Source organism: Tetrao urogallus, assembly GCF_951394365.1.
Source record: "Tetrao urogallus genome assembly, chromosome: 1".
In the NCBI taxonomy this organism is placed as follows: domain Eukaryota; kingdom Metazoa; phylum Chordata; class Aves; order Galliformes; family Phasianidae; genus Tetrao; species Tetrao urogallus.
This window is the reverse complement of record NC_136813.1, coordinates 125,591,521-125,610,283: the sequence shown is the minus strand read 5'-3', so window position 1 is coordinate 125,610,283 and position 18,763 is coordinate 125,591,521. Positions and strand designations below refer to the sequence as shown.

At 41.7% G+C, this 18,763-nt stretch overlaps 1 protein-coding gene across 2 annotated transcripts in view; it reads left to right on the top strand.

The window, feature by feature from the left end:
- The window catches only part of MPPED1 (metallophosphoesterase domain containing 1), a gene marked incomplete at both ends in the record, with an annotated part of 46,176 nt that extends 36,258 nt beyond the window's left edge, over positions 1-9,918 (top strand). The window contains 3 exons of one of the 2 annotated variants that reach the window (XM_079549072.1): positions 1,383-1,498; positions 5,621-5,734; positions 9,800-9,918. In XM_079549072.1, coding sequence (XP_079405198.1) covers positions 1,383-1,498; positions 5,621-5,734; positions 9,800-9,918 — 349 coding nt within the window. Of the gene's footprint in view, positions 1-1,382; positions 1,499-5,620; positions 5,801-9,799 lie in introns of both variants that reach the window. The other variant, XM_079549071.1, reaches the window with a different exon arrangement.
- Positions 9,919-18,763: the final 8,845 nt, after the last annotated feature.

Sequence of the window (18,763 nt, the reverse complement as noted above, 5' to 3'; positions counted from 1 at the left end):
TTTTGTCTCTAGAAGAAAGAATGGAAAAGCCCCCTTCTGCTTTTCCTTTTACCAGAATTTTCTTTTCTTCCTGTTGGTAAACCACATTGCTATATATTTTATCCAGCTCTAGATTTTAAGCTGTTTTCAATAGACATGTGCTTTGCAGCTTTCCGAAAGGAAAAGAGGAAAATATATCATCATGAAGATTGCAGACGTGCTAATTTTTGAAATGTTAGTCAAGCATCAGTAATGGGACAGGATGAATAATAGCTTCATGGGCATTTTCTTTTGTCTTTGCCATACATGATGTAAAATATAGTTCAGAGAATTTGTTTAAAAGATTTCTTTCTGTCTTTTGATGCAGCAAGGGAGTGTAAAGCTTTCTTCAACAAAGTAACATCTCAAAGGGAGCTCTGGTTTATGTGTATGTATTTATAAACACCAAGGCTGCAATTACCATAAACCTTATTAAATCACAGCAGTCTGTTTGTTGTTCTCCAAATATGGATATGGCCAGAACATGTCAGTCAAAAAATTATTTAAAAACTCCAACCTAAAACTAACCCTTCAATTTTATGGCCTAGAATTAGAATATAGTCAGCAAGACATAATTTACCACTGTGATATAATTGCCATGAAATACAGTTTTTTAATCAATGGGACTCCAAGGTACGGATAAATTGTGTTCTGACTGGAAGTGTTACAGTCCCACTGCTCCATGATGAGCCGCTCTATGACTACATTTTAAAAAGAGTAAATGCCCATATGTTAAGAAATCCTAAATAGATAGCATCTTAAAAGCCACTCCACACACCAAAAAAAAAAAAAAAAAAAAACCCAGAAAAAAAAGAAGTATATAAGAAAAGTAGCAGTGTTGTTCTGATGGGATGCTTCCAACTGGAGAAACGAAACAGCATAGGTGATGTCTCCTTCTCTCTTCTGAGTGGGATTTGTGGTTGTGCCGGGTTCTGACCCTGCTCAAATGATGGTGGGCTACAACTCAAACATGATGAGAGTGAGTGCAGAACACTTACCGTACCTAGCTGTCTGAGGCAGGTGTGCTTCTAGATACCATGAGAATCTGGCATGCTAATCTGTAGGTGGGGGTCTTGGTACTCAGCTGTTGTAAGAATTACTGTATACCTGGTTAGAACAATGTGAACTGTGAACACTGTACTGTGTACTGCCACCAAATCTGTTAAGGGCTACGTGGATATTCCACACAAGTTATATAACATTGGTTGTACAGAAAGAGAGTTTCACTGTACACACACACACAAAAAAAAAGAATGCTATTTGTGTCTCCAGATTCCATGCTAATAGAAAGTTAATCACCATATTTTACTTAGGTAACCATACATGGAAGTAGCACTGAAGACATTCTCCTCCTCTCTTGGCAGGCAACCTTGGTTTTATGGCTGGGGCTTTAATCTTCCACGAGGCCAAGCATTATTAGAGAAGTGGAACCTTATTCCAGATGGGATAGATATTCTTATAACACATGGACCACCTCTCGGTAAGAAAATATTAGTGCTGTTAGCTGTGAATTTCAAATGATTATACAGTAACTGTTGGCTGTCCTTAGACAAAGAGTGGAAACCTGACTTAACGAAAGTCAAAAGTAACATCCTTACCGATGTCAGCAGCACCAGAACTTCAGGTTTATGTTTTGTGATTACTGACCACTTATGGTAGGGAATTAAATAACGGCTACAAAAATAAAGTCTTAATAAATTGGGTCTTAATGAGCTTTATAAATAAGTGAGGTTCAGTCTTCCTGCGCATTTGCCCACGGTGCCACTGGTTGGTGAAATCAGTTGGCTTGAAGCATGGAGCAGTTTTGGAGAGCAATGCAGGATTACTTTGTAGCACCATCATTCTTCCTCACCTGCACCAGCATCCCCCCTATCTACTATGGATTTGCATGCTGACTTGATTTATCTCCTGCCTCACAAACCCCAACACTATGGTAGTTGGCCTATCTTTGGATAGGGTTAATTGCCTATTTTAAATACAATACAGTAACACTAGCAGGCCTGCAAGAAACAGTTTTGCATTTGTGTTTTCCAAGTAATAAGCATACTGATGATACAAAGCAAGATGGGAGAAATTTTTTACCTTCTCGGATAACAGTGAAATGATCTGTGTTATTGAAATGAAATTATCACAGAAACTTGTCCTGATACAGTAAAGGCTTTGTTTTTTAACACATTTGTCAACAAATCTAACAGATAGCAAGCTGTGTCTAATGCTTATGTGTATTTAACTCTCACTAATAACTAGACATGGATGTGTAGCATGTATTAAAATGTTTTGCTGCCTCTTACTGCAGAATAGTATTTTGTGTAAGATGAAGGCAGTTGGTTCCTTTAAACCTTTAGATTCTCTTCATTCTTCAATTTCCTGAAGCTAAAATCCTCTTGTCTTTCACCCTTTCTCCTTCTCTTTCAAAATCTGGAGCAGAAAGTGTCCAAAGGGTTTGTGTTTTGTTGTTTCCTATAGAAAGACACGCTTGCATTCCACTGCTCACTAATCCTGGTGAAAGGGCTGCTTTGCAAGCTCGGTTTCTCACAGAGCAGGCCTGTGTGCTGCTGCTCCACCAAACTGGAGTCTCATGCCGTGTCACAGACTGCTCGTAACCTGGACCTGCCTCATAAAAGTGGATGGCAGAAATGAGTCATATAGACCTTGATATATCTTCTCTAAATGATTAGCAGAGATAATCGCTATGTAGATCCAAGGCTTGCATTGTAACAGTGGATCTTTGACATTGTCTTGTTCATAACTCTCCTGTTTCTAAAATTTCTTCAGGAATGTCAGCACTTTAAAAGCCATTTTTAAAGAGCCTTCAGCTCTTCCTACTATCCCTGTATCCCTGTTTGAAATCCAATGATTGAAGGAAGAGAGCAAGTTTCACACCACTCAGTTTCAGGCACTGTGCTAATTTAGTCACTTGCTTTTCTTATTATTAATATTATTATTGTTAATAATAAAAATAAGCCTGAGCTGTCCTCCAAGGATTTTCCTTTTTTCAAGTTCACATATCTATGTCTTTTTCGTATTGATACATTCATAGCACAGAATGCTCTGCCTGAGAACATCAGCTGTTGGCATCCCTAACACTCACGGCAACAAATACATGACACTTCAAAAGAAATTAGCACTGTGCCCAACCTACAGAGCCTCCTTAATGTGTAGCTTTATCCACAGGCAGTATGGAAGACAGGATTTTCCTTGACCCTCCAAGCTAATTATTTTAACCAGAAAGCTGATTACTGTTGTTCTGATCTCAGATAGCAAGATCAGAGCTGTTCCTAATGATCAAGTAAAGCAATCAGTTCTCTTGCAAATTCAATTTTTTTTTTTTTTCCCAGCACGGCTCCCTAAATTCTGTCATTCATTTTCTCTGCTGCTTTCTTATTCCTTCACTTCCAAAAAGCATGCATCCTCCTAAACTAATTAATACTACATTATTATATAGATTTAAATTTGCTCACGATTTAGATGCAGAAGCAACGTTAAGAGTTTATGGACTTCTTTGTTTCTAACGAAGATATAATCTTTTTTTTCCCAGAGCTTATAAAATATGGTGCTTTACAAGCACTAATGCTGATTTCTGAATCAGCATATTTTTGTTAGTTTTATGTGTAGTGTAACTTTGAAAGTCCTTTCCCAAAGATCTTCAATTATGAATCTTTCCTCCTCAGAAGTTGACTTCTTTTTTTTTGTTTGTTTGTTTTTAATTTAATTTCACCCTTAAGTCTTCATTTCTAGCTGTCTGCTTGATTGTCTGTGACAAAGATTTATACTTTCCTGACAGCTGCAGAAACCTGTTTAAAGTAACCAAACATTAAAAAAAAACCTAAAATGATCTCTAATTGTTAGCTAGGTGTAATCAATTATTCTTAGTTTGTGTAGTCAGGTGTACATAATAAGCTGCTAACATATGGGAAAGCTTCAGAAGGGTGATAATGCATGTAAACAAAAACATGTTCAACATAAATAATGCTTAATTTAATGGAGAAGTTAATTTTATGGATTTTTGTTTGTGAAGTTTTTGAAGTGGAAATACTTCTCCCTTTATGTTCACCACAGACTTTCTGACAATTAACTGTTTCAAATCGTTGAAGTAACAAAGCCCAAAGTTATAACGTGTTTCCTCTGGAAAAAAAAAAGTGAACTGAATCCCTGAAAAACTGCTGGTTTCACTGCGACATCTTAAACAGTTGTTATTTCCTACAGTGAATTTTGAAGTGTGTTGGGTGCATTGATGTGCTCTGTCTGTAATTCAGCTGGCTTTCTCTTTGTACATCCCATCATTGGCTGCCAAGCACCATCTTCAAAGATATCTGAATAAATTAGGAGCCAGCGTCCACTATATGACACCTAGTTCACAACTGATAGCAGGGCAAATTTCTATCATTTAGATAAAACGCACTGAGCTCAGTTTCTGGGCACTGGCATCTGAAGAGGTATTTTTCAATGTGTGAACCTACTCTGAAGCTCCAGTAAAGCTGAAAGCTTTTCCAAGAGCTTGAATACTACACTTCTGGCCTTTTAAGCCAGCTGGTTAGATACTACTTAGCCATGCTTGATTGCACCTCAAAAGTAAACATATGAAAACGAGGTCCAGACTCTGCACCTCCCTGACTGACAACAGTTTTCTCAAAAGCACAATATATTCCTGCTGTTGCAGCAGTCTAAGTCAGAGATGCAGAACTATGACGGGCATGCAGTGAGAGCACCAGAACAAATACAGAAAAACAGAACAGTGGTATTTTTCACATTTCCAAATTTGAGCCTGATCAAAAATGATCAAACAATGGAAAGGAAGCAAGAGGGGTTTCTTCCAAAGCCTCTAACGCAATAACATTCTTATTCAGCTGTGAAAGAAGCAACACACTTCAGCTGGCAGCAAGTTTATGGACATAGAAGCAAGTTGGTGTACATTTTTTGTCTCATTTTGTTTCATAAAAACTGTGTTTTTATACACATCTGTGGGAGTAAATACAGCATTTCCAAATGTATCTGCTGCACAATGGCTAAGCTTCTTCTGCTATCTGAAGCCCTTAAATTGATTTGACTTGAGGATGCTCTTAGACATGGTCTGGGTTCCTCACCTCGTTGCGCTAACGTAAGAATCAGTGTGAAAACAATGTCGTTTTATCATTAGTCACACAAATTCATTATATTGGTTGAAGTGTTTCGTTTTAATAACTACATCCCAGGGCTGGATTTAAACAGCTAAGTGTTGATTTAGGTGTTTAACTTTAGAGACTCACTTTGGATATGCAGCTGTTTAATGATAATCGGTCTCTTAAAGGAAGAAGAATGGATGAAGCATTGAGATTTCCTGCTAACGGCAGTGCAAAAAAAAATGTTTTAATTGCAGTGATTTTTTCCCTTGAAAAATTATTGGCAAGAGTTATCGTAGTCCTGTTTCTTCAGATGAGCTTTTATGTTTCCTTCTTTCCTCTTCTACTTACCAAAGCAAACACCATTTTTTGCCACGTCAGTTCTTCTGACTGCTTATGAGAGGCCATGAGACGTTAAATCTCAGAAATGTTTTTGAATACTACAGCAGTGCAGCTTTGCAAATAATCTGTCTTCTTTTAAAGCTTTCCTTTCTTTTCCAAAGGTTTTCTAGACTGGGTACCTAAGAAAATGCAACGGGTAGGATGTGTAGAGCTGCTGAACACAGTCCAGAGACGAATACAGCCAAGGCTTCATGTGTTTGGACATATCCATGAAGGTCAGAAAACATTTCTTTCTGTATGTACTCGAAACCCACAAGCACAGAACTTGTCTGTTTTAACCAGTATTTTTCAACTTGAATGTCTGAAGTAGCACTTTTGGAATTCAGATACTTATTTAGCTGCAAATATGCAGATGAAGTTGGCTGATACTCACATTTCAATATTTGTACTTCAATTTCTCTTTTAGTTTCTTCATCTATAAAATAGAGTGGTGCCTTCTTCACAGTGAGGCTTACTGTGAGTTTTAAAATGACACCAATGCAGTAGTCGCAGAAAGGGACTAAATATTAAGATTGATAGATTGTATTTTCCTCTGCTGAAACTCTGTGACTTAAGGTAATTCATGCAAGTTCTTTGTGTCTCTGTTTCTGTGTTTTTAAAATGGGTGAGAGTTCTTTAGGGGATACTTCTGAAGCCTATTCTTTAAGATTGGACAATAAAAGTTGTCTCTCCCTCTCTCTCTCTATGAATTTAAAATGAAGAGCAATATCACCACTTACTTGTGTAGAACTACAAGATGCTTATTCATGTATTTATGTGCTTTGGCAGGGGAAATGTTTTGTAGCCAGACAAAACACAACATTTCTCTTGACTGATTTTTAACTGGAAAAAATAAGTTCTCTTCACAAAGTCAGTAAATGTTAGCAAATGTGTGCTGCTGAATTCAGGAACAGCAGGAGTTTGTCTCCAGGCAAAGGGTATGGTAGATGCCCTCTGCTCCAGAGGAGTCTGTTCCAGTACACGTACAATGGCAGTAAGTCTTCAAGCATGCCCCCACCAAAAGAAACCACTGGGCTGTGCAGAAACGTGCCCATCGGCATGTCAGCATGTATTATTAGCTACTTAGCTCTTGGCAGTGTTAACTGATTGGCAGGAAAAGGTGCTCCACAACTGCCAGTTTTTGCTTCTGAGATTGCTCCGGACTTCAGTGTAGGATATCTGTGGGTTTCAGCAATGCAGGAATGAACTAATGGAAAAACTGGAGTAACTGGCACCCTGATACTTCTGCTTTTGTGAAGAATTATTGCCTTTCACAAAAAATCCCACTTGGACTTTCTGCTTGGAGTCTTGACCCTGCTAGGTTAAGAGTGGTTAGAGGTGTGCTGCTTTAAAATTGACAGAGAAATCACTGAGATCATTATTTTAGAGGGCAGGAATGAAGTTCATTCTCTTTTCTCATCTGTGATGACCTGTTAATGTCCAAATTGTTGTTAAAAGTACAGAGCAAACAAGCAGTGCATAGGCAATATTTTTTCCTAATATCTTGCTGTTACAGCAGGCTTTGAGAATCTGTACAAGAGAGCTGGTGACGACAATTCAAACTCATTGTCTTTTCAGAAATAGGCCAAGTGAGTTGCAGGGGAGGTAGGCAAACAGTTAGTGAGCCAAGAAGCTTCAGGCAGGTAAACAAAATCACATCTGCTAAGACCAAGCCCAACTTTGGCTCCAAAGTGAAATGAGTGGCACCTCCACAGTAATGGTATATCATGTGAATTAATAAGTTGGCACAGCAGGTATCAGAACACACAAACAAGGTACTCTTCCCATCAACTACCATAATTTAGAGAAAACAAATGGGGAGCTGCATAGCCTGTTTTGCAGTGGGATGGCAACTCTCTGCAGAGGAGAATTCCCACTGCAGACAGGCTGTGCAAACGAAGCTGCTCTTTGTAGAGAGAATGCATGATTTGAACAGATGAGTTCCTCCCTTGACTGGCATAGCTACATCTGCAGCAGTCATTTACTGAATATCCAGGAGGAAGAGATGCTTAGAAGAAATGTTTCTTCCCTATTCCCCCTCTGCACAGCTGTCTCTGCCAAAAAATACCTCTACACATGGCCTTGCTGCTGATTGACGTGGTGGTGATGAGATGCCTGGCAGGGGCTCCAGCTGAAATACTGCTTTGCCAATTACAGCCAGTGCTTGGTGGAGGTCAAGCCCAAGGAAACTCTGCTGGCAGTAAGGAAAGAGTGAAGACTGTAGTGTGATGAATCTTCCAGCAAAAAGAATGTGTTAGCAAGCTTATTTTGTTCTCTCCAAATGTGTAGCTGAGGAGACAGAAACTCCCAGCAGCAATGCAGACTGTCCTTGGTGCAGCCTGTGTTTTACACAGGACGATTGTTCTGTGGCAAACAGCACATGATGTAAAGAAATGTCTGTGACAGGAACCTGACAGAGTTCTCTTCCCTCCCTACGCCCTAATTATAATGTGGCTTTTCCATGGGGAGTCCAGGAGGCCCTGCATTTTTCAGGGTATTTTAAGGATCTTTGTTTATAAGTGCTACAATTAACAGTGCTTCTGTAAGACATGGAATTGCTTTCAGAAAAAACTAGGATCCTATGTACCCAGGAGAGCAATAGTTTAACTCAGTGCACATAGGTCGCTCCGAAAGTAATGCTTCCTTTTTTATTTCCACGGAAACTAAAACTGCTACAAAGAGCACAATAACATTATGTGATAGAGCAAATTCTCAGCTACAAGGCTCTATTTTCTAACACAGTCACCACCATTAACTATTCATTTTTGCCAGCAGTGAACAAGAGCCTGCATGCCACACTCATAAAAATCTTCATGGCCATCTGGAACGTGGTTTGTCTTTCACATCACTGTCACCACTGCTGAAATGCACCACCCACCACCTCACTGTGCTCACATCTACTGTTTGGTTTCCATAAACGTCCAGGAAGTGTTAATGATTGTCAGTGGGTACCATTTTTTCCACTTTGAGGAATTCAGTGACACACCTTTCCTACATCTGCACTTTCATATCAGGTGCCATTTTGTCAGACTGCCCCTCTGCTGCCATGTCACACAGTGTAATGGAATATTGTTGGGAAAGTTCAACCTTTACTGCCATACCACCATCACCTGCCTCTGACGTTGTGCACCAGCATAATAAAATAGGAGCAACCCTTGTAGCAGTGAATATGTTTCACTATTAACTTTATTAACAGTAAGATTGGTTGTTAGTACAAAAGCCTTCCACTAGGTGATTTTCCCAAAATCATGTGTTTCAGACTGTGAATGCATTTCATTATGTTGATCATAATACTTGCATTTAGTTCAATGGAAGTTTTCAACATGAAGCTTTAGTGTTATCAATTCATGCTTTCATGCTTTCTCCTAGACGTACATGAAAATATTTTTGACAGTGGACAATGTGTTTAATTTTCAGTACAGGAGCTTTTTCTTCAGCTTTTCAAACAGCATTTCACTGCATTTCTACAAGCTTAAGAACTGGAAGTTTGATTTCCTGCAGATTTAGCTCTGAGAGTGTCTTGAATGTCTAGTCAGACATGAGATGTAGTTAAAACTTTTTCCCTACTGGTAAGACATTCTGGAGGTGTTTTCTCCTATGGAAATGTTACAGTGTCTGGGGGGGAATTCACCTTGTCTGTCAAAGAATGTATTAATGAAGTCATTTTTCTCTTCCTGGGCTGACATTTTACAGTCTTTCCATCACATTTTATTGGAATTAGTCATCAAGATCAAACACATGGGAAGAGGTTCCTACAGAGACCAAGCCCAACCATGTGTATATGCATACATCCTCCCCTTGGTCACATCATCCTTTTTCTCCATCAGTTGCTTAAAATATTTACAAAACAGCATGGAAAAAAAAGTAGAAGAAGAAAAATTGCCCAAATTTTTTTTGCATGGATGTCTGCAAATCTAAATGAAGTATTTTTTTTTTTTAGTGCTGAAACTGTCTCAGCTCTATCTTCCAATCCCTTCTAAAACTGGGGAGGTTTGAAGAAAACAGCTTTTCAAAGAGAAATACCAATGTTTATAAGGAGGTTTGGGGGCAGGTTGCCAGAGATGATAGCCTCTATCTAGTGAGGGTCAGTTTTTGTTTTCTTATGCTATAAGGCAGAATGTTCTACTGTAACACAAAGATGGTATTCATCCAAGAGACTTTCACATTTTGCATTAAGGTAAATTTTAAACACCTTCTGAATAGTAAACGTGCCAGTCATCATTGTTATGTGATAAAGATAAATAATAAAAATGATTTAAAGATGAATAATAAGAGTAATTAGAGCTCTTCTTTTTTCGTAGGTTATGGTGTCATGGCTGATGGAACTACTACCTACGTGAATGCTTCTGTGTGCACTGTGAATTACCAGCCACTAAATCCACCTATAATTATTGACTTACCTACTCCGAGGAATACATGATTATAATAAAGGATTTCATGTTGTGCCCAACACATTAGCAACTTTATATTGCTGGCTGAGAATCCCAATAGGGAACTGTTCAACAAGAAAAGTCCTTCTTCTCTTTTTCCTGCTAGCTCTCCACAGATAAATCTGAGTGACAAAAACGGATGATGAACAAAGACTTTTTGGTGCCAGAAACAGATTAAAGACATATCACCATTAAAATGTTTGTGAACACAGAAAAGTGAATGCATTCCACATCTATATACATATACATCTCTCTCTCTCTCAAGTAGGGACTTTTGTATATACCGTACATTATATTGGACTAACTAAAAGAACAGTGTCTTTCAGGGGAATGTTTCTTCAAGAAAGTTTGCAGTTTAAACAGAGTTTAGACTAGGATTTCCTCATTTCAGATGTTTCCCATTGAGCTTTTGATAAAAGTGATGTTAAAGATGTTTTCCCTTAACACAGGATACATAAAAGATGCTTCATAAATGACCAGCCACAAGAGGAAAGCTATTATTTCAAGCCTTCCAGGTCTTGAGTCCTTGCATCTATTCCAAACCAATGCAATAGAGGTCTTAATTCACTGTACTGAAATGAAGTTTGCTACATCTGACATTAAGGGAAAGGATGCATATTGCCAGCATGTTCTAAACAGCTTAAAATCTAAGAAGGGAGAAGGGAGACTGTGCTAAGTGCAGTATAAACTCAGGAATTTGAAAGCTGGTTTTGCCTGTGGGGGAAAAAAAAAAAAAAAGACATTTCCCTTAAAAAAAATGAAGGAGTATAACTGTGTTTTCATATGGTAAGGCAATGCGTGATTGTCTGTAAAAAGAAAAAAAAACAAAAACAAAAACAACACCCAACAACCCATTGCTCAGTATTGAAATTTTAAATGAAACCCACTGGGACTATTTGTTTAAAACTTGTTGCTGGTATATGCAGCCAATAGTGAGATTTCTGTTTTGAATTTGGCCCATGTCAGCTGTGACTGAATGTCATTGTGATCATTTTGTCCTTTGGGAAACTGTATGGACCTCAAGGGGGAGGGGGAGGGGTCATCCAAAGGTGGGGTTTGGGCATTCAATTTTTGGATAGCTGTGTAGTAGCATAAGTGCAGTGAGTGATGAGTACATGCCAGTGGGTACAGAGCAGAGCTTGCCTCACAAGGAGCTTGCCTATCATGGCCATGTACCCATTCATGGGCACTGTTGAGGGAGGCCCAAGACAAAACCATAAACCCAGCTGAAATCTGTCTCTTGTGCTGCGTGTAGATGCATCCAGGCAAAGCAGGGGGTGTCAGGAGCTGCTGGGGATGGCTAGCACCAATCCTAACTGTGCAGCTTTCCTGCAGGTTAGCAGAGGTGTTGAGTCTGCTGGGATTTCCACACAGTCCTGGGCAGAAGCTAGAGAACTGTCTACAAACTTGCAAAAATACTTGCTTCATATGTGTCCCGCAAGAAATGGGTTTCTGCCTTGAACTAACACCTCCATGCTCAAAGCAGCTTTTCTGCCTGGATGGAGATCATTTAACTGCTGGAATCTGAATGCTGACTTTCAGTGTTTGGGGCTGACTGCATTTACATATTAATCTTGTTTACACAAATTAGGCAACTCATCTCACTATCAATACTGGATTGTTTTCAGCTCTGCACACAGCTCCTATGTGCACACACACAGTGGGTAGTAGTATCGGTTACTTTTTGCCTGATGTATGGATGTGAAGGCGAGCTTGGTGTAGCGGCTGCATCTATATCAAAATTCCTGCTCTGCCAAGCCAGGCTAGCAGCCACAACTCTAAGGGAGGCAGGCAGAAATACTGCATTTTGGGGGTTTCCTGAATCCTCATCCAGTGGATGTTGGAAGCTGTGCAATTCGAAGCCAGCAACTGATGTGCTGTGGGTCCACAGACAGCAAGAAACATGGCAAGCCGTAGAGCTGTCACTTCCTGGAGCAGCTGTGTGACTTAGGATCTAAACTGATTTGCTGCTTTTTCCTGAAACAGGCAAACAAACAAAAAACAAACATAAAAATGAGCAGGGGTTTCCTGGAGCGAACAGTTCACAGCACAAGAACAGTCCGCCACTGAATTCAGCTGGGTCTACTTTTTGTAAAATCCATTGGTGTAGAAATTGCAAGATCAGCTCCTAACTCAGCAAAGACTAAAATTCAAAGCTTAATGTGAACTCCCACCATCGTTGGGAAGATGAACAATAGCATGCAGTTAAAGTGTCTAATCTAGTCACAATTTGAGCGTTTTGAAACAAATGTGGCAGGAAATTGGCTGTATGTTAAAGAAGTCTGAAATGTTTACATTCACTCATGGCACTTAAGATGCTAAAATGCTGAAAGTGGAGGGAAGAGGTCCTTTTATTGGCCTCAACAAAATTTCTATGTCGACCATAAACTATTCTCTTAAAAATAATTTTTCCTAAGGTATCTTCAAAATACTGTGTATTTTTATGTGAAAAAGATATGAAAGCAGCTGTTACTTCAAAATATCATTTAAACTACTTGAGGTATGAAAGCTTAAAGGTTATTTAATCATTTTGGCATAACTTGATTGTTGTTGTAATTTTTGGTCAAGCATGTTAGACAAATAAAGTCTTAAAAGAAACAACAAAACACAAGGCTTCTTTATATCCCCCTGGTGCACTCAATCCCAGGTAATAGAGCATCTGCTCTGCAGCTGTGGGAGCCAGCCTGAGGGTACTGAGTTGGGGTATTGAAGCTGCCATCATGAATGGCTGGGGGCAGCTGGCACAGAGGGTGGGGTGTCCCATGGGTCATGCAGCCGACACAGTGGTGGTCACTATGATATGACCAGCAGGGCATGGACTTTGTCCTGCTCTGTCCTGGTAAGTCTTGGTTTTCACTGTCACTTGCTCAAGCTGCATGCTGCCCTTTGGGAATGTTTAGTGAACTGGGGGACGGACAGTTTGAGTGCTGGCTTATGTCTGTACAGACACAAACTATACAGGTTTGTGAGATAGAGCAAGGGAACATTTTTATTTTAGCATTGTGAACACCATCAAAAGCCTGGATTTCTTGCCCCAGCTCCAATCTACCCCAGGTGAACAAGGCCATGAAAGGGAAGGTTTTGCAGTTTTGGAACTGTCAGCTCTGTTTAAATTCAGGGATGAGCTGTCAAGATGTTTCCCACCCCCGTCCCCAGGGCTGACCTTCACCGCTATTTATCCAGGTAGGATCACTCCCAGAGGGGTGCTGGTGTGTATCAGTAATAACGTGCATTCCCATCATTAGGCAGAATTGTTACAGAGATAAATTTCAGTTCATTTCAGTGAGGACTAGGAGATATTGCTGCATGTCGGTGAAAAAAGGCGAGATTATTTTTACCTCTCTCAGGCACATACGGCTGGGGATGTGAAATGTTCCTTGGCTATGAGGAGCGAGCAAGCAGGGATGCGGCACCCACCAGAGCAGCTGCCTTTTCCACTACCCACCACAGTGCACCCCAATCTGGGGAGCTGGATTTGGGAAGTCAGATGCTGCTGCTTGTGATAATCTGAAGCTAGAGAACCCCAGAACTTCTCTGCCCTTCAAGGAGAGTTCTTCAGGGATACAGCAAGCCACCTTCCTGGAAGAAAGGTGGAAATCCCTGTCTTGCTCAGCAGGACCATGTATGGAGACTGGAGGCCGTGCTGGGCAGAAGGTAGTGCCAGCATTCAAGCATTGCTGCAGCAGGCAGCTAGAAGGGATAGGGAGAAGCAGTTCATCTTCTGCAGACTCTGAGCATGCTGACAGCCAACAAAAGTGTTCCAGAGGAAGGAGGAACAAGATACTCCTTTGAAGGCAATTTTTGGAATAGTCTGCCCATGGGGATCTCTGCCCCTCTTCACTTATTCTTGTTTGTATGTGAATTTCTCTCTTAAAAACTATTATTGCTCACTGCTAATGTAACTCACATTTAGCAAAGATAACTGCAAATGTCCTGTCAGGTACATTGCTGTCCCTCTCAGGAAACTCTCTGCATCTGAGATTTCAGAGATATTTTAGAACAGCAAGTTCCCTGGGTGATGATGCACTGTGCATTAGAACAACAGCATTTCGTTTATCCCTGCAAGAGTGCCGCCACTCGACTTTGTTGACTGTCCCTTTGTTCTCTTTTTATGTGAAAAGTGTGAATAGGAGTGCTTATATGTACCTGCTTTGGACCATTTGTTATTTTGTATATTTCCAATACGTTACTTTTTCCTCACTTTGTCAGAAAACTTAAACAATTTCAAATATTTCTAAACCTCTTTCTGTCCTATCCCAGAAAGGCTCTCTCCCTTCCCATGTGTCCTGTGGGAGCTGGGGAAAGCCAGGGACTCCAGAGGACCTCCTGTCCCTTCCCAACAGAGCTTCTGGGAACAACGATCTGCCACTTTCTTCTGTCCTGATCTTCATCTAACACTGTTCATTTGTTTAGGGCTTTTTGATAACAGCAGGTATTTGCAGCCCAAAGTGAAGGACTGTGGTGAGCTGCCTATGGTCCCAGATGGAGTTTTCCTTTAAAGAGATGGCAGCCTATCTAGGCTCCCCTGGTTTGCACAAGCACCATCTATTCAAGGACACGTCCATGTGGGAATCCTTTTGTGTCTCTGTGGGAATCCCTTTGAGTCCATGTCAGAATGCTTCTGCGGCCATTCCCCTCTGGGCCCCTCCCCTGGCCCTGGTGGTGCACCCTGCAGCCCTCCTCTCCTCAGGCCTGCCAGTGGTGCTCCTGGCTGTGGGGCCGGGCACGCTGCTGTGAGGGGCTGGCAGCAGAGGGATGCCTCATGGCTCCCATCCCATGGTGTGGTGCTTCCCAGCATGTCCCTTGCTCATGACCCTTTGCAGCCTCTCAGGAACTGCTCTTTGACAAAGGTCTACATCAGGACCTTTGCAAGTGTCCACACCAATTATATCAAGGTACCTCTTCTTGACAGGATTTTGATGTACCAAAGCTTTCAAATAGATTAAAGGAACAAGCTTTTATTTTCCAGAAACTGACCATGTTTTATTTCTACACACAGCAAAGTTCATTCTCTTCTAGAGCATGACAAGCCAATGCTGAGCAGAGCAATTAACCTCACTGTCAGCCATTGGGCCTGTGCCCAACATGCCCTTGTGCTCCCGCCATTTGCTCAGCCTCAACACCACCCAGGTCTGGTCAGACAGCAGATGGCTTCTGGCACTGGAACACTGTGTGTTGAAGGCCCCGTTCCCAGCTTGAAGCCAGCCTCATGCCATGGGCCTCACTGGGGAATGGTGATCGGATGGGCTTGCTGTTTTCATTCAGTGCTTTCTGCTCTGGGGATGTCATGAGCCTTCAGTGCACTGATGGAGTTGTGCTGCAGAAACAATTCCGGCTGCCTTGCATGGCAGCCCATCCAGCAGCTGCTGCTCCTGCGAGGGAAACATTCATAGGCTAACAGAGACCTTCACCCCTGCCTAACAGCTTGGGACAAAGTTTCCAGAAATAATAAAGTTATGCAGGATAACACAATTTAAATTGATTGGGCAATTAAACCTCCATTTGTATTTCTTTTAGCTATTTTATAAGGCCTTTGCATGGTGCAGCTGCTCTGACTGCATCTGTTACCTGATGTTTTACAAGGAAGGGAAAGCTGCTTTGCATGGACACGTGTTGGCTGCCAGTCACCTTTCTTTTGTCACCAACCCTTCTGCCTCTGTCCTCACCACTGTGTGCCACTCACTGGGGGGCTTCATGAGCAGCCCCCAACATGGGTATCCCCACTCCAGACATATCTGTCTCTCCAGGGGCTGGAGTGCATCCTTATATGCAAAGAAGAGGAGGTCCAGCTGGCAGGATGGCTGGTTTGCCCAGCAGAGATGAGACTGGATAAGGGAGGTTCCAGGCATTCCTTTATGTCCCACAACAAAGGTTGTGCCCCTGGGGCTGTGACACCCCATGTTTGCCACATTACTGTGTGATTTAGATCCCATGTTTGGATTTCTTGAAAGAGTACATATTTATTTTAATGGCACCAGAGGCATTGAGCATCATCATTTAAATATACTGTACTTCTTCATTTCATTCATTTAAAAAGTCAGGATTTACATCAGGCTGCACTTAGGGAAAGAGCTGGGTTGGCTTAACAGGGCGCTTCCAGATGCATTGCTGAGGGCAACTCCTCTTCAAAATGAGCTGGTAATGCTGATCACATTACCCTGAGAATGTCAGCTTGTGGAGGGATGGACCATGTAACAGTGGCCAAATCACCATCATTACCATCATTCAAGTCATGTATTTGCTTTCAAAGTTAGCAATGACTGAACACGGCTATGGCATGAATAGTGAAGAGATCTGTGAGGAGCAGCACGTTAGTTTTATCCGATGGACAGATGGTCTTGCCTTTGAGCCCACAGTCAAACAACAACGCCTTCTCCATCAGCTCCAGACAGAACCGAGAAGCCCAGAAGGGCCGAGAGGGGCAGGTCCTTCCACTAAGGGTGAAAGTAGGTGCTCCACAAGTTCACCTTAAGCTGAAAGACATAGACATGGAATCGTGTGGAATCACAGCATGGCTATGGTTTAAAGGAACCTTAAAGACCATCTACTTTCAACCCCCCCCTGCCATGGGCAGGGACGTCATCCACCAGCTCAGATTGCTCAGGGCTCCATCCAACCTGGCCTTGAACGCCTCCAGGGATGGAGCATCCACAATTTCTCTGTGCAGCCAGTGGCAGTGCATCACCACACTCTGAGTAAATAATTTTTTCCTAACATCCAATCTAAATTTCCCGTCTTTTAGTTTGAAGCATTACCCCCGGTCACTACAATCTCCATTAAGGAGTCCCTCCTCGTCTTTCCTGTAGGTCCCTTTTAAATACAGAAAGGCCTCAGTGATGTCTCCCTGGAACCTTCTCCAAGATGAACCAGATCCCACAGCTTTTCCTCATAGGAAAGGCGTTCCAGTCCTCTGACCATCTTCATGGCCCTCCTCTTGAACCACTCCAACGGCCTGTATCTTTTCTTGCACTGGGGACCGCAGACTTGAGCATAGTACTCCAGATGGGTCCTTACAAGGGCAGAGTAGAAGGGGACAATTACTTCCCTTCCCCTGTTGGCCAGGTCTGTTTTTACTCAGTCCAGGATGCAGTTGAGCTGCAAGTGCACAGTCTTGGCTCTTGTTGAGCTTTTTGCCCACCACAACCCACAATTCCTCTCATCTTATGTGTCTCACCTGTTTGTGAAGTGGTGATGGCTTCTGACACCTGGATGATCTAACAGCATGCTTGATGTTCATGCTTATCCTGTAACAGAACAAGCAGTGCCTCTGGCTTGCTGTCCATCGTCCCCACCAGAGACCTTAGGGATTCGTGCTGGGATTGTTGGGAAGCAATTTTTTCCCACATACATCCAGCAGCACCTTCTTTCCTCACCCATTATTCTTGCAGAGTGTACATAACTGTGTTTATTGTTTGTTCAGAAAGAAATAATAGCTCTGAAGTGCTACCTATCCAGTTCGTTTCTGTGAATGCCCATAACAATAATTAATCATACATATTATTAACATGCGGTCAAGAGACTTGTCAAAACTGGAGCTCTCGAGCAGTAAATAGAGTTCAAACAATTAGCAGCCACTGCTTGAATTGAGTCAGTGTTTCTCCCAACACAAAAGAAAGTCAAGGAAGTAATAAATAATGGAAACATAGACAATACACTCAACAAACTATGATGAAGACAATCAACTGCCTGTAGGACTGTGTCAGTGTATTGCACGAGTCTGCAACGGTTGAGCCTGTTGCATTTTAGGTGTGTTGACTACATCATTAATGCTGCCCTAAACTTGGAAATACTGTGCTCATGCTCTCTTCTGTGTTAGAAGCAGTTTTATTTCTTAATTACTTTCAATTCACCCGCTGCTGAGCATTTGCTGTTCCTCAGTACAGAGAACTTCTATGGTGCAGATTTTAATCTGAAGTGCAGGATCTCAGCTGGGCCCTGGGGCCAAGCATAGTAATGGGGCAGGGGGACCTGGCTGGTTAGGATAGGTCCTCACATCGGGTACAGACACCCTGCTCACTGCAGCTCTGCTCTGTTAAAGCAATGCCTTTCCGCTTACAAGAAACCAACACTTGCTAAATGAATCAAAGGAAAAAGGACAACAGCAACAGATAGGGTATGGTTCTTCCTAATTTTGAAGCTAGTTTTATCTATTAAAACAACCGAAAACTCAAAACACAGAGATTGGAAGAAAAAAAAATTTGAAAGCATATGACTGACCAATGCTCCCAGATGCAGTTGTAATGTTCTGTGCTCCCTATTGGCTTCATTTCTGTTTCTGGGCTAAAAAAGGATAGTGTTCTCTCAAGAATGTTGTCCTGTTGACCCCACGCTTGCATTATTGGCAGTGGTTGTGTTCTGTGACTGCATAGTGTTGGTCTAAAAATACGTCACTTGAATTATCAGGAAGTCACAGCTCACAAGTAGATTCAAAATAGAAAGCTAGGGTGTGTATGTTTTAATAAAGACAAAATAAGTTTTTATTCATTGAAAGTTCCCTATAAATGTAAAAGGCAATTGCTTCTCTTGAGTCTTCAGAGGCTTCACAGCACCTTCCACACTCTTGCTGGCTTTTCCTTTCCTGTGCACAAGGCTGCAGAGCTCTTCCCACAAGAACAGGGAAGAGCTATTCCTGCTCACAATAGCAGGATTGAAAAACTGAGATGAACCAGTGGTAGTCTAGGTCAATAGCCATTTTTCCAAACACAGATCCCTCATCCTGCACTGAGATGCCAGGTGCCCTGGACCCTTCCCCACACTATGGCCCTGAGCTGGGCCCTCACCCCATATGGCAATGTCTTTCCTGTACTGGGAAGACTAGAAGAGGAGGCAAGAATC